General features: G+C 48.5%; 3 protein-coding genes across 10 annotated transcripts in view; 2 read left to right on the top strand and 1 right to left on the bottom strand.

Moving 5' to 3' along the window:
* The window catches only part of LOC140422137 (uncharacterized), a 35485-nt gene that overhangs the window by 11206 nt on the left and 8837 nt on the right, over positions 1-15442 (bottom strand). For 5 of the 6 annotated variants that reach the window (XR_011947273.1, XR_011947274.1, XR_011947276.1 and 2 more), the window contains one exon: positions 15020-15388. Coding sequence is in view for 1 of the 6 variants with exons in the window: in XM_072507136.1 (XP_072363237.1) it covers positions 15346-15388 (43 nt within the window). In the remaining 5 variants the exon portion in view is untranslated. Of the gene's footprint in view, positions 1-15019; positions 15389-15442 lie in introns of those variants that run through there. The other variant, XR_011947275.1, reaches the window with a different exon arrangement.
* Positions 1-15442, top strand: part of LOC140417984 (uncharacterized) — a 74914-nt gene that overhangs the window by 5830 nt on the left and 53642 nt on the right. The gene's annotated exons all lie outside the window — the stretch shown is intronic.
* On the top strand, positions 964-12012 carry LOC140422127 (uncharacterized). 3 transcript variants are annotated; one of them, XM_072507124.1, is made up of 3 exons: positions 964-1021; positions 6180-6339; positions 8655-12012. In XM_072507124.1, the coding sequence occupies exon 3, from the start codon at positions 9005-9007 to the stop codon at positions 10103-10105; it is 1101 nt and encodes a 366-aa protein (XP_072363225.1). In that variant the 5' UTR covers positions 964-1021; positions 6180-6339; positions 8655-9004; the 3' UTR covers positions 10106-12012. The 3 variants fall into 3 exon arrangements, with proteins under 3 accessions (XP_072363225.1, XP_072363222.1, XP_072363223.1); XM_072507121.1 differs by lacking the exon at positions 964-1021 and adding an exon at positions 1051-1327; XM_072507122.1 differs by lacking the exons at positions 964-1021; positions 6180-6339 and adding an exon at positions 1051-1327.

Consider the following 15442-nt stretch of genomic DNA (forward strand, 5'->3'; position numbering starts at 1 on the left):
CAAAACAGACTAATAACACAGCAGAATTAAAATGAATAAGTTGAATTGAATTTCCTCATGGAAAGCCCAGGAGGTTCTGGGATGACATTGCTGTGGGGCTGGAAAGAAGGGAAAATCCCTGCGCCGGTTGCAAATTTCTTCAAACATCCACATAACCACCTCCTCACAAGCCCAGGGGGGAGGGATGGTTCCTGGTAACTGGGAGCTTATGTACCAGAGGATTCAAGTTTGTAGAATAGAATCCCTCCAATGCAGAAGGAAGACATTCGGCCCATCGAGTCTGCACCGGCCCTTGAAAAGAGCACCCTACTTAAGGCCGCACCTCCACCCTAACCGGGGACCCTACATAACCTTTTGGACACTAAGGGGCAATTTAGCATGGCCAAACCACTGAAACTGCACATCTTTGGACTGTGGGAGGAAACCCAGGCAGACACGGGGAGAACATGCAGACTCCACAAAGTCATCCGAGGCTGGAATTGAACCCAGGACCCTGCAGATGTGTGGCAGCAGTGCTAACCGCTGTGCAACCCGTAGTTGAAGTCGGCAACCACAAAGAGTTAGTTGAAGCTAACTCTGCAATATCCACAAAAGCCTTCGTAGACTTCCGGAGACGGAGCTGTGCTGAGCAGTCGCACATCAGGTGCATCTCCTCCTACAAACCCCAAAATAGGCTCTCTTACTCAAAATAGCCCGCTAAAACCGGAACAAAATACCCCTCGCCCTAACTAACAATAGTACTATTGGAATGAATTTTTGGACTTGGCTGTGCACGCCGGGATACTATTGTACGAACACCGAATTCTGCTGAACACAAACTTTGGGGAAAATAAGTGTCCCCTGACCAGGTGCATCCTGTGTATGTAACTGACCCATTGCTCCACAACGACAGGAGCGGGTGACCAAACTCAAAATAGCAACCAAAAGAGGAAGAGGCCCTCTTTGTGCGTCACTAACAGACACCATGACTAACATATAATCACGAATGTGAAGAGCTGATTGGAACAATGTAACCTAATGTGTAAGGAATTGATTGGAGAAATGTGATCTAAATGTGTTAATAGGCTCCATGTAAATGAGTACACAAACTAATTCCGCTTTTTGAAACTGTATGTTAAACCAGTGTAAGCCCTGGCTCGAACGAGAAGATGTTTCCACAGACTGCAGGGTCTGGGACTCTTCTCCCAGAGCTCTGTAACAAGCTGGAATGCCGCCCGAGCCAGTGAACTGGGCAAGTCGTCAAAGTTCTGACAGCCAGAAATTAGAGTCATTTGGCGAGGCGGCCGGACGGCGAAGTGATATTCAGCGGATCAGGCAGTCAGACCGAGTGAGTAAGAGACACAATTTAAAATGTGTCCGTCTTTCTATTAAAGGCGTTGTGATGGGAAGCTGCTCGAGGGCCCAGACTGAGCCTGAATGAAGGGTGCGATTGAGCCCCGCGTGACGGCCAGAGTTAGTTGGGAATCTGAGACGCACAGAGTGCCATGTGTTACCCGTCCGGTGTAATCATCATAACAACATAGTTACAAGTCAGGACCCCCACCTCTCGAGGCGGACGAGTGGGAAGGCCTCCGAGAACGAGTCGCCTGAGCGGGACCGGATTCGTGGTGATATTAGTTAACAAGTCATGGAAGCGAGTGGTCGAGGACCACCGAACTGGGGCCCCCCGGGGTCCCTGAAATGTAGGCAAAGAGTTAGTGAAGAAAATGTGTAAAGAAGGATGGGACCCCACAGTGTCGCTCACAGCGCAGAGAAAGTGGTGGGATGGACAAAAACGGGACACGACCGAAAAGGCCGGGATCATCTTGGTCCATCAACTGGTAAAACTGATAAAGCCGCCACCCAATGGCTCCGCCCCACCAAAACGGGACGGGGAAGAAGTAACAGGAGTCAAGTGTGCACCCTTTCAGCGGGATGCTACTGCCACAAACCAGAGATACAAGGGGCGGGATTCTCTGCCCGCCCCCCGCCGGGTTGGAGAATCTGGCCCCTGGAGGTGCACCCACGGTGGCCTGGCCCGCGATCGGGGCTGACCGATCTGCGGGCGGGCCTGTGCCATGGCGTCGGCCGCTGTGGACCTCCGCGATGGCCGACGGGAGATGAACGCCCCCTGCACATGCGCTGGGATGACGCCAGCACACGCTGGCGCTCCCGCGCATGCGCCAACACGCGCCGGCCGGCGGAGGCCCTGCGGCACCGGTTGACGTGGCACCAAGCCCCTTGCCAGCGCGGCGCAAACCACTCCGGCGCGGGCCTAGCCCCTGATCAGCACCTTTGGGCGGGAGGAGTGATTCACGCCACTCCTCAGCGCTGGAGTTGCCCGCCCCGCCGATTCCCGCAGAATCCCGCCCAAAGCCTCACTCCGCTGAGAAGCTGGCTGTTTTGAAGGGTTTCGGAACCCTTGCCACTTACAAAAGAATATATATATATATAATTGGATTGGGGGGTTCAAGGACCCGAGTCTATAAGAGCAAAACAGTTATATTAGACATAGCCGACCGACTGTGACCAGTCCAGATTTTTGTATGCCCTAATAATGAGGGATGAGTCCTGGGAATGGACCGACTAAAACAACTGAATATACTGATAGACGCAGCGAACCCCAAGGTTCACTGGCCACGAAATGACGATCCAAGGTCCGATTCAACCAACATTGCCACCACATGGCCAAAGTGAGGAGTGCAAGCATCCTAAAAGGAGATTGGGACGAGGAGCCGGGGCCTTTCGGCACTGTGTGCAGATTGATGGATGGGGTATGGGCCAAAATGAAACAGGAGATGGGGGAGATCCCTATGGAACCCATCGTCCTCCAAGGACCTGAACAAAAACCACAAAAGCAATTTCCCATGAAGCCCGAGACATAACAGGCAGTACAAGAAGTTGTTCGGGATTTAGAAGAGAAGGGAATAATTAGGCTGACCGAGAGTACTACGTACCAGTATGGCCAGTAATTAAACCTGATAAAACATTCCGTCTGACCATCGATTACACAGAATTGAACAAGGTGACTCCTAAATTACACCCCATAGTCTCGAGCCCAGCTACCATTTTGACCGATTTGAACCTAGAACACAAGATACTCACAGTTTCGGATATAGCTAATGGATTCAGGTCCGTACCATTGGATCCAGAGTCCCAGAATAAATTTGCCTTCACGTGGGGGATAAACAATGCACATGAACGAGGCTGCCGCAGGGATTCCACAACAGCCCAGCCATATTCCACCGTGTTATGAACTCCCTGCTGGAAAGGGTGGATTTAAGCCTGTATCGCAGCACAATTCTGCAGTGTGTGGATGATCTGTTGACCGCCTCAGAGGACGAACCAGGATACGCTGCAGCGTTGACGGAGGTCCTACAGGCATTAGAAACAGGAGGATTTAAAGTAAACCCCAAAAAGGCTCAGATAGGACGCAAGACCGTCATTTATCTGGGGCAACAGATATCCCAGGGAACTCGAACCATGCCCCAGGAAGCCGAGCGGCAATCAAGAAGATATCTCTGTCCGCGGAGTTCGTAAGGTTTTAGGGCTGTTTAATTATAGTCAGAATTTTATACCTGACTTTGCCGCCATAGCGGAGCCTATCCAAAGACTGGTAAAAGGGGGAAATCCTGGCACCCAGTCCATAGGCTGGGGACTGGAACAGGAAGAAGCACACGGGAAGTTAAAACAAGCATTGACTTCAGCCCCCGGCCTCGGTCTGCCAGACCCGAGAAAGCCGATCCACATACATTGCAGGAACGAAGGTGAGTTCCATGCCGCAGTAGTGACCGAAATCCACGGGGACAGGCGAAGACCAGTGGCATATTACTCAACAAGACAGCCGCCCGCACTGGCGGGCTTGGCTCGCTGCGTGGCAGCTCTGGACTGCGCAGCATGGGTGGTCAGGGTCAGCGAACCTACAGTAATGAACGGAGATATCATCGTACACACCAGGCATACCATTGTAGAAATGTTGAACAACAGTAAACTCAGGTCAGTCTCAAACCTACGACAGGCCCAATGGGAATCTTAATTCCTAATGATAGATCAGTGTCATCATAAAGGACACGGGGGTAAAACCTGCAGAAGGAATCACATACACAGGAGAGTCCCATGTATACTCTGAGACAGGTGAGGAATCATTGAATCATAGAATTTACAGTGCAGAAGGAGGCCATTCGCCCGTCGAGTCTGCACCGGCTCTTGGAAAGAGCACCCGACCCAAGGCCAACACCGCCGCCCTATCCCCATAACCCAGTAACCCCACCCAACACTAAGGGCAATTTTGGACACTAAGGGCAATTTAGCATGGCCAATCCACCTAACCTGCACATCTTTGGACTGTGGGAGGAAACCGGAGCACCCGGAGGAAACCCACGCACACACGGGGAGGATGTGCAGACTCCGCACAGACAGTGACCCAAGCCGGAATCGAACCAGGGGTAAGTGTAGCGATAGTGGAAGACCCTCGAGAAACCCCAGAACTCACCTGGATGTAGATGGATCTAGAAAATATGTCAACGGTCCCCACGAACCGGATGGGCAGTAGGAGATGACAAATTAGTAACAGTCCTCTCGGGAAGGCTGGAAGAAGCACTGTCAGCACAGGTGGCTGAATTGGTGGCTTTCACTCAGGCCCTGATCATGGCCAAGGGGAAGATGGTGAACATATCCACAGATAATAGGTATGCCTTCGGGGTCGTGCACAACTATATAACGGCATAGGACAGGAGGGGCTTTGTCACTTCTGGAGGAGATAGGATAAAACAACAACAGCATGTAGAAGCCTTATTGGAAGTCACAAGGTTATCGAGACAGGTAGCAGTGATAAACGTTAAGGCCCACTAGAAGGTAGAGACACCCAAAAAAAAAGGTAACAAAGCAGCAGACAAGGCGGCCCAAATTGCCCTGGAACACAACATTGCCGTCATGAATGCCCAGGTAGAAGACATCAGTGATGAACAATTACACAAAGACATATCAAGGGAAGAAAAAGATCTGGAGGAAGGATGGAAGGGTAATTGCCCCTGCCTGCATAAGGCAGACCCTCCTTGAATTACACCATGGAATGGACCACTCAGGAAGAGAGGCCATGATACACTTAATCGGAAAGGGGCTGGTTTAGCACAGTGGGCTAAACTGGCTTGTAATGCAGAACAATGCCAGCAGCGCGGGTTCAATTCCCGTACCAGTCATCCGAACAGGCGCCGGAATGTGGCGACTAGGGGCTTTTCACAGTAACTTCATTGAAGCATACTTGTGACAATAAGTGATTATTATATTATTATTAAGGAATGGTGGTGGCCAGGAATGGGGAGAGATCTAGTTAATCACTGTCAGAGATGCATCCCATGTGCGCAGTACAACCCGGGGCGCTCCATAAAGATCCGGGTGGCACATCAGCCGAGACCAAAGGGACCCTGGGAGAATCTCCAAATTGACTTTACTGGATCACAGCCCCTGAGCCAGAAGAACGATACTGCCAGTAATAATTGACTAATTTACCAGATGGGTGGAGGCATTCCCAACCCGAGACTGCACGGCCACAACCGTGGCACGAATATTAGTCAAGGACGTGATTCCTCGCTGGGGGGTACCCTTGCAACTAGATTCGGACCAAGGAACACACTTTACTGGAACAGTAATGAAGAAAATATGTGAGTGGATGGGGATCAAACACAAATTCCACATCCCTTACCATCTCCAAAGCTCAGGAATGGTAGAGCGGATGAATAGGACTCTAAAAACTGCCCTGACAAAGGCTCAAGAGTAGAAACAGCAGCAAGGGGTAGATGTGCTGCCTACTGTCCTAATGCAGTTAAGAGCGAGCCCAAATCGAACAACTGGATTATCACCCTATGAGGTGATGACGGGACGAGCTATGCAACTGCACCAGGGATAATAACAGGGGGAGAAGAAATATGTCCGATGAGGGAGAGGAAGCGTAAATACATATTAGAGCTCAGTAATCCGTTAAAGGATTTACCAACCCCGGTATAAATTCACCCAAGTTCCACCAATATCTGTGAGTAAAACATTTTCTTTTCTTCCCCCTTTCCATTTCTTATTCTGACCTTCAATTGGTGGCTTGTTTAAATCCTCAGGCCCAGATGAGATGTTTCCCAGGCTGCTGTGGGAGGCAAAAGAGTAGATTGCAGAGGCTCTGACAATAATTTTCAAATCTTCTTTGGTCACAGGAGCAGTGCCAGAGGACTGGGGGACAGATAATGTGGTGCCATTATTCACAAAGGGAAGTAGGGAAAAAACATGAAATTACAGACCAGTGAGTCTAACTTCAGTGGTGGGGAAACTATTGAAAACAATTCTGAGGGCCAGAATTCATCTCCACTTGGGAAGGTAAGGATTAATCAAGGATGGTCAGCAAGGTTTTGTCAGGGGGAGATCGTGTCTTTCAAATTTGATTTGTAGTTTTCGAGGCGGTGAATAGGTGCTGACGGTTGTGCAGTTGATGTGGTCTACATGGACTTCAGTGAGGCTTCAGTCTGTCATGGGAGACTTGCCAGGAAGGTAGGAGCCCAAAGGATCCAGGGCATTTTGGCAAATTGGATCCCAAATTGGCTTTGTGGCAGGAGGCAGAGGGTGATGGTTGAAGGTTGTCTTTGTGACTGGAACCCCATGTCCAGTGTGTTCCGATAGGATTGCTGCTGGGCCCTTTGCTGTTTGTCGTGTACATTAATAATGTAGATGTGAATGTAGGAGGCAAGAATGTATTCAGATGACAAAACATTGTGGAGTGGTAAATAGGAGGAAAGCCTTATATTACAGGACGCTATAGATGATCTCGTTAGATGGTCAGAACAGTGGCAAATGATTTTAATCCTGCAAAGTGTAAGGTAATGCATGTTGGGAGGACTAACTAGGCAAGGGAATATACTATGAATGGTAGGATCCTAGGAAGCATAGAAGACCAGAGGGACCTTGGTGTGCATGTCCATAGATCCCTGAAGTCAGAAAGACACGGAGATAAGGTGGATAATAAGAGGTATGGGATACTTGCTTTTTATCAGCTGAGGTATAGAATATAGGAGCAGGGTGGTTATGATGGAGCCGTATAAAATGCTCATTAGGCTACAGCTGGAGTACTGTGTGCAGTTCTGGTCGCTACACTAGAGGAAGGATGTGATTAGACTAGAAAGGGTGCCGAGAAGATTCACCAGGATGTTGCCTGGACGTTTCAGCTATGAAGAAAGGCTGGTTAGGAGTTGTTCCCCTTAGAGCTGAGGGGTAAGTGATTGAGATCTACAAATTTATGAAAGACATCGCAAGAGTAGATTGGAAGAAACCTTTCCCCTTAGTAGACATGTCGATAAACAGCGGGCATAAATTTAAGATGAGTGGCAGGAGGTTTAGAGGGTATTTGAGGAAAAACATTTTCACCAGAGGATGGTGGAATATGGAACTCACTGCCTGAATTGTGGTCAAGGCGGGAAACCTCACAACATTGAAGAAGCATTTAGATGAGTATTTGACAGGTCAAAGCACACAAGGCTACGGACCAAGTGCTGGAAAATGGGATGAGAATAGATAGGTGCCTGATAACCAGTACAGACAGGATGGGCTGAAGGGCCTCTTGCTCTGCTGTGAAACTCTGATTCAATGAGGACAGCGATATATCTGTGTTGTTACATTGCACAGATTTGATACATTATTGGTGGCCTTGGAATAAAGTACATTGATTATTCCAGTCTTGTAGCATAGTACTGGAGCTAGTTTAGCTCAGTGGGCTAGACAGCTAGTTTGTGGTGCAGAACAAGGCCAGCAGTGCGGGTTCAATTCCCGTACAAGCTTACCCGAACAGGCGCCGGAATGTGGCAACCAGGGGCTTTTATTGTCACAAGTAACTTCATACTTGTGACAATAAAATATTATTATAGTACTGTAGCTACGTTATATATTTCCGATTAGATTTATTACAGAAGATCAGGAGTCCAATGGACATTTCGAGTTGATGCCGACTCTGTTGAGCAATTCTGTCAGTCTCGAGTGGGTCCCATTCTGTAACCTGCAGCGACCATCCAATTTCATTTGGAATATTGATCATCTCTGCTTGTCTACCCTTATAGGCAGCAAGTATCAAGATCATGATCAGTCACAAATGCATGTTTCTCAACCAACTGGAACAAACCTATACATTAAACACATTTTTAAGCCAGTAATGTACACATATATCTGGCAGCCTGCATGAAGATTTTCAGATCTCTGCATCCAGGACAGGAAGCAGTGAGCGTGGATCTGTTACTCAGCCTGAATCAGCACCTTCACGAGCATTGGGAGGGTGAATATTAATAATAATCTTTTATTGTCACATGTATGAAGTTACTGTGAAAAGCCCGTAGTCGCCATATTCTGGCACCCGTTCAGGTAGGGAGAATTCAGAATTCTCAGCCGGAATGGGAATTGAACCTGCGCTGCTGGCCTTGTTCTGCATTACAAACCAGCTGTCTAGCCCACTGAGCTAAACCAGTTCTGCATACAGCAGAATTGATACAGCAGAGTGAGAATGGAGGGAGAGTGTGCAGGATGGAGATTTACAGCTCTTTGGGAATGAGAGAGGAAAGAATGTTCCGTAGAGAACTAGAATTGTTAGAATTGTCTGTTCTGAATTTCTATCCTGTACTGACTGTGATGATTTTTGTAACCCCCTTTTACAGGATATTAGAAAGTGAGGATTTACAGGAAAAAAAATCTCAAAACGAACATCATGTCAAGTCTGACAATCAGTCGATTCATCGGGACCTGAATCTCATCAGCCTTTGAATCTAGAAGGAGAAATGTTTGTTGTGTCGACTTCAATAGATTTTCAACATCAGTGTGACTGGAAAAACACCAAGACACACACATACGAGTGAGAGTGTTCCAGAGCACTGACTGTGGAAAGAGCTATAACCAGTTTCACACCCTGAAAAAACATCACACCATTCACAGTGAGGAGAGACCGTAAACGTGTTCTGTGTGTGATCAAGGCTCTAACTGAATATCCGAACTGGAGAAATACAATGAGATGATAAACATGGAGAAAGTGTGGAAATGTGGAGACTGTGGGAAGGGATTTAAATATCCATCTCAGTTGGAAACTCATCAACACAGTCACACAGGGAAGAGACCATTCAGCTGCTCTCAGTGTGGGAAGGGATTCACTCAAATATCCAACCTGCAGACACACCAGCGACTTCACACTGGGGAGAAGCCGTTCACCTGCTCTGTGTGTGGAAAGGGATTCACTCAGTCATCCAGCCTGCAGAGACACAATGTCACTCACTCCAATGAGAGACCTTTTAAATGCTCTGACTGTGGGAATAGGTTCAAAAGGTCTCAGGAACTAATGTTCCACCAGCGCATTCACACTGAGGAGAGACCGTTCAGCTGCTCTCACTGCACAGAGAGCTTTAAAACATCATCCACATTGCGGAGACACCAGAGAGTTCACTCTGGGGAGAGGTCGTTCATCTGCTCTCAGTGTGGGAAGAGATTTACTCAATTATCCAACCTGCAGACACACCAGCGAGTTCACACTGGGGAGAGGCCATTCGTCTGCTCTGTGTGTGGGAAGGGATTCACTCAGTCATCCAGCCTGCTGAGCCACAATGTCACTCACTCCATTGAGAGACCCTTTAAATGCTCTGACTGTGGGAATAGGTTCAAAAGCTCTCAGGAACTAATGTCCCACCAGCGCATTCATACTGAGGAGAGACCGTTCAGCTGCTCTCACTGCACAAAGAGCTTTAAAACATCATCCACATTGCGGACACACCAGCGAGTTCACACTGGGGAGAAACCGTTCACCTGCTCAGTGTGTGGGAAGGGATTCACTCATTCATCCAATCTGCTGAGCCACAATGTCACTCACTCCAATGAGAGACCCTTTAAATGCTCTGACTGTGGGAATGGGTTTAAAAGCTCTCAGGTACTGATGGAACACCAGCGCACTCACACTGAGGAGAGACCGTTCAGCTGCTCTCACTGCACAAAGAGGTTTCAAACATCATCCACATTGCGGAGACACCAGCGAGTTCACACTGGCGAGAAGCCGTTCACCTGCACCGTGTGTGGGCAGAGATTCTCTCGGTCATCCCACCTGCTGAGACACCAGCGAGTCCACTAGTAAACGGCTCAGAACAGATTCCGTTACCTGGGGATCCAGATAGCCAGAAACTGGACACAGATCCACAAGTGGAACCTGACCAGCCTGGTGGAGGAAGTTAGAAAAGACCTTCAACGGTGGGGCTCACTCCCACTCTCCCTGGCGGGGAGAGTGCAGACGATTAAGATGAACGTACTGCCAAGGTTCCTCTTCCTGTTGAGATCCATTCCAATCTTCATCCTCAAGGCCTTTTTCCAAAACGTAGATAGTCTAATCATGGCATTTGTCGGCGGTAAGAACCCGAGAATTCCCAAACCGACACTGCAAAGAAGAAAAATCAAAGGGAGCCTGGCTTTACCAAATCTACAATACTACCACCGGGCAGGAACTGCAGAAAGAGTGAGGGGATGGGTACAAGAACCCAACACAGATTGGGTACAAATGGAGGAGGCATCCTGTAAAGGAACGACCCTCTGGGCCCTGGCCACAGCAGCACTCCTGTCCCCCTCAGCAAGATGCACAACAAGCCCAGTGGTAGCAGCCATGCTGAGAACGTGGACCCAGTCGACACAGCACTTTGGGATAACTAAAATGGCCCCCATGGCCCCATCTACGGCAATCACAGATTCCCCCCTCCCCCCAGCTATGCTAGATACCACCTTCAAAAGATGGAGGCGGGACAGTAACACACTGACGGTCTGGGACTTCTACGTAGGACGCAGACTGGCGACACTGGACGAACTGACGAGGAAGTGGAAACTCTCAAAAGGACAGGAATTGAGACACCTCCAAATAAAACACTTCCTCCGCAAAAGGACAGTCGGGTACCCCGGGATCCCAGAAAGCACACTACTAGAGGATCTGATTGGCACAAACAGCGAGAAGGGGGGGCTATGTGGGAAAATAAATTGACAGCCACTGGACAGAGCTCGAACACCACTGGACGAGACCAGACAAAAATGGGAGGACGAACTGGGGACAGAGGTAGGGTGGGGACTCTGGAAAGAAGTACTGAGTAGGGCAAACTCCACCTCCTCCTGTGCAAGGCTAAGCCTAATGCAGCTCAAAGTGGTGCACAGAGCGTACCTGACCAGAACCCGAATGAGCAGGTTCTTCCCGGAGGTGGAGGACAAATGTGAGCGGTGCCAGAGGGGCCCGGCCAACCACACCCACATGTTTTGGGCTTGCCCCAAGCTTGCTGGGTTCTGGACAGCCTTCTCCGAGGCAATGTCCAAGGTTGTGGGGGTGAGGGTGAAGCCATGCCCAATAGTGGCAATTTTTGGGGTATCGGAGCAGCCAGAGTTACACATGGGGAAGGGGGCCAACGCCCTTGCTTTCGCTTCCCTAATCGCACACCGGAGAACCCTGCTCGGCTGGCGATCGGCAGCACCACCCACAGCTGCAGACTGGCTCGCTGACCTCTTGGAATTTCTCCACCTGGAGAAGATTAAGTACGACATCCGAGGGTCAGAGGAAGGCTTCCTGGATACTTGGGGGTAGTTCATAGAATTTACAGTGCAGAAGGAGGCCATTCGGCCCATTGAGACTGCACCGGCTATTTGAAAGAGCACCCTACCCAAGGTCCACACCTCCACCTAATCCCCATAACCCAGTAACCCCATCCAACACTAAGGGCAATTTTGGACACTAACGGCAATTTACCATGGCCAATCCACCTAACCTGCACATCTTTGGACTGTGGGACACACGGGGAGAACGTGCAGACTCCGCACAGACAGTGACCCAAGACGGGAATCGAACCTGGGATCCTGGAGCTGTGAAGCAATTGTGCTAACCACTGTGCTACCGTGCTGCCCCACGGTGTGTTCCAAAACCTGTTCGAGGCCCGAAACAAGGAGTAAGTTAAGAATTTTAAAAAACAAGATAGCTGAGGAACCAAAGAACTGCGCAACCCGGGGGGAGGGAGACGGGGGGAGACGGGGGGAGACGGGGGGGGGGGGGGGGGGGGGAGACGGGGGAGATGGGGGGGGGGAGATTTTGAAGTGTCACAGGGCTCGGCAAATAACAAGGTGGCAAGGGTGGGCTCTCCTTTCCCCTGCCGACTATGTTACCGATGGCGACGATATCAGCCGCAATGTGGCAGCCGAGTTAGAGAAACATCACCAAAGCTTGGCGGTGGAATTAAAGAAATCGGTCGAGGAGGCCCCGGCTCATAGCTCTGCAAAATGGGAAAATCTGAGTAAAATCCTGGAAACACGTGGTGCCACCGAGAAAAGCTGGGAACAGCCTCTCCGACCACACTGATCAGATCGTAACAGCTTCTCCGACCACACTGATCGGATCATAATAGTCTCTCCGACCACACTGATCGGATCGTAACAGCTTCTCCGACCATACCGATCAGATCGTAACAGCCTCTCCGACCATACCGATCGGATCGTAACAGCCTCTCCGACCATACTGATCGGATCGTAACAGCCTCTCCGACCATACCGATCGGATCGTAACAGCCTCTCCAACCATACCGATCGGATCGTAACAGCCTCTCCGACCATACCGATCAGATCGTAACAGCCTCTCCGACCATACTGATCGGATTGTAACAGCCTCTCCGACCATACTGATCAGATCGTAACAGCCTCTCCGACCACATTGATCGGATCATACTGATAGAAACCAGCCTGACATCAGTAATCGAGGTTAACAAAAATGACTAAGATGAGCAATTTAGCAAACTGGTCACTTAGGCAATATGTCCGTATTGTGGGTCTGCCGGAGAGGATAGAGGGCAACACCCCCACTGATTACTTCACTAATATGACAATTAAAATGGTGGGTGGTGGGTTCACGTCACACCCTTTCCCTCCCCCCACATCTACAGAGATGTTAGTTTCTCTGCTGTTTGACCTTTCACATCTTTTGTTCTCTCTGGGGACTGCCATTAACACTCTTTCCCCTTGGTATCTGTGACCATCAGCACCCGGTTTCCCTGGGTTTCTGTGGCTATGACTCATCTTTCATTCTCACTCCACAGTATAAATATTTCCCACTTTCTCTGTTAGTCTGTTAGCTTTAACAATGAGTCATCGGACTCGAAGCGTTAGCTCTTTTCTCTCCCTACAGATGCTGCCAGACCTGCTGAGATTTTCCAGCACTTTCTCTTTCGTTTCAGTGCCCCTGTGTCCAATGTGGGGAGTCACAGGGGCAGGGTACAGGGGAGCTGAAGAGAAACATTTGGGTCTGAAACATTGTGAACATGTTTTTATTCTGGTTATTCTTTTACTCTGGTTGTCTTTGATCCTCAAGTCATTTTCTGATTTTTTTTTAACCCATGTTCTGTTTCAATAATAAACTTGTTTCATTAAAAATATATATATATTTTTGTCTTTTTCTGATTAAATTCATTCACTTTGGGGAAAGTGGGTGAGAGGGGTTGGCAGGCTCTTTAACAGAGAGTGAGCCCCTTGAAGGTAATTAGCAAAGGAGACAGAGGGGTGGAGGAGACCTTTTCTTTTGACACACAATGTTTAAAAATGAGATTCAGGGATGAGCTAATTTATCTAGGCTCTTTGAGGAGGGAACAAGGAATGTCAATAAAGGGAAACCTGGAGATGTGGTTTATCTAGATTTCCAGAAGGTATTTTCCAAGGGGCCACATCAAAGGTTATTACACATAATAGGAGCTCATGGTGTAGGGGGTTAACATATCAGCAGGGATAGAGGATTGGTTAGCTCACAGGAAGCAGAGAGTAGGTTTAAATGGGTAATTTCTGGGTTGGTAAGATGTGACAAGTGGAGTGTCAGAAGGATCAGTGCTGGGCCCTCAACTATTTACAACTGTATTAATGAGTTGGGTGATGGGATTGAATGGATGGCGACTAAATTTTCTGATGACACAAAGATAGTTCAGAAAGTAATTTGTGAAGTGGACATAAGGAGACTGCAAAGGACATTAAGTGAATGGACAAAACTCGACAGATGGAGGATAATGTGGGAAAATGTGTATTGTCTACTTTGGCAGGAAGGATTAAATAAAACAATATTATTTAAATGGTGAGATATTGCAGAATGATGAGGTACAGAGGGATCTGGGCGTCCGTGTACAGGAATCACAATAAGTTAGTTTGCAGGTACAGCAAGTGGCTCGATCGAGTCCTTGAACAGTTTAATCAGGCTTTATCGAGTGAGTTGAAATCACTTGGGAAGCACAATGGAATGTTGTGTATGGCAAAGAGACTGGAATATAAAAGTCGGGATGTTTTGTTGCAGTTGTACAGGACCTTGGTGAGACCATATTTAGAGCACTGTGTACAGTTTGGGTCTCCTTATTTCAGAAATGAGATAATTGCATCAGAAGCAGTTTAGAGGAGGTTGACTCCCCGGATTCCTGGAATGAGGGGGTTATCCTCTGAGGAAAGGTTTGACAGGTTGGGACTGTATCCATTGCAGTTTAGAAGAATGAGAGAGGATCTCATGTGTTTCAATAAGATCATGAGTGGAATTGACAGAGATTGCTGAGAGAATGTTTCCCCCTTGTGGCAGAGACTAGAATTAGGGGACACTGCTTAAAAATTAGGGGTCTTCCATTTAAGACGCGGATGAGAATATTGTTTTTCTCCTGAGGGCCGTGAGTCTGTGAATCTCCATCCCCAGAGGGTGCTGGAGGCAGGGTCAGTGAATGTTTCGGATTGAATTTGATAGATTCTTGATTGACGAGGGAGTGAACGGGTGGAGGAAGGAAAGTGGAGTTAAGACCACAATCAGATCAGCCCTGATCTTATTGAATGGCGGAGTGGGCTCGAGGGGCCGAATGTCCTGCTCCTGTTCCTGTGTCTGAGCAGTAATATCAAAGTGCAGCAGTATTACCATTACACTCTGGGTAGAAGCACCATCTCCAGGTAAATGCTCCCTGCTCTGCCCCAGATGCCATGGTCCCAGTCAGTGGAATATGTAAAACGTCAACAAATCTCTGTGCTCGGGGAATCCCTTCTTATACTTTATTACATCACAAAGTCTATGGAGACAGATTTAACCCAATCATTGCCGAGCTAACATTTGAATGGACCAATTACAAAACCTGTCATTGAACCATCTGTACCTGCCCAAGTCACGTCAAACTCTCAAACAATTGTCTTCCCCACACTCGGTCCCCGGTACAGGGAGTCAGCATTCCCATGCCAAGCGGTGAAAACATGGTGGCCTTGACACCAGGGTGTTGTCTAGGATTCCAGGCACTCTTGTTTTCTCTGTCCTCTGGGAGCTGTTTATCTCCCTGTTCCCACACAGCAAGTCGTCTGTTCTCAGCTCTGCTCGATTTCTGCTGGAGTTTGGTCCCTTTTACACCTTTCGGATCAATAAAACATTTTGTCAGTGAAGACCCAAACCACAATTTCCCAT

The sequence above is a fragment of the Scyliorhinus torazame genome, chromosome 5, assembly GCF_047496885.1.
Source record: "Scyliorhinus torazame isolate Kashiwa2021f chromosome 5, sScyTor2.1, whole genome shotgun sequence".
Taxonomy (NCBI): Eukaryota; Metazoa; Chordata; class Chondrichthyes; order Carcharhiniformes; family Scyliorhinidae; genus Scyliorhinus; species Scyliorhinus torazame.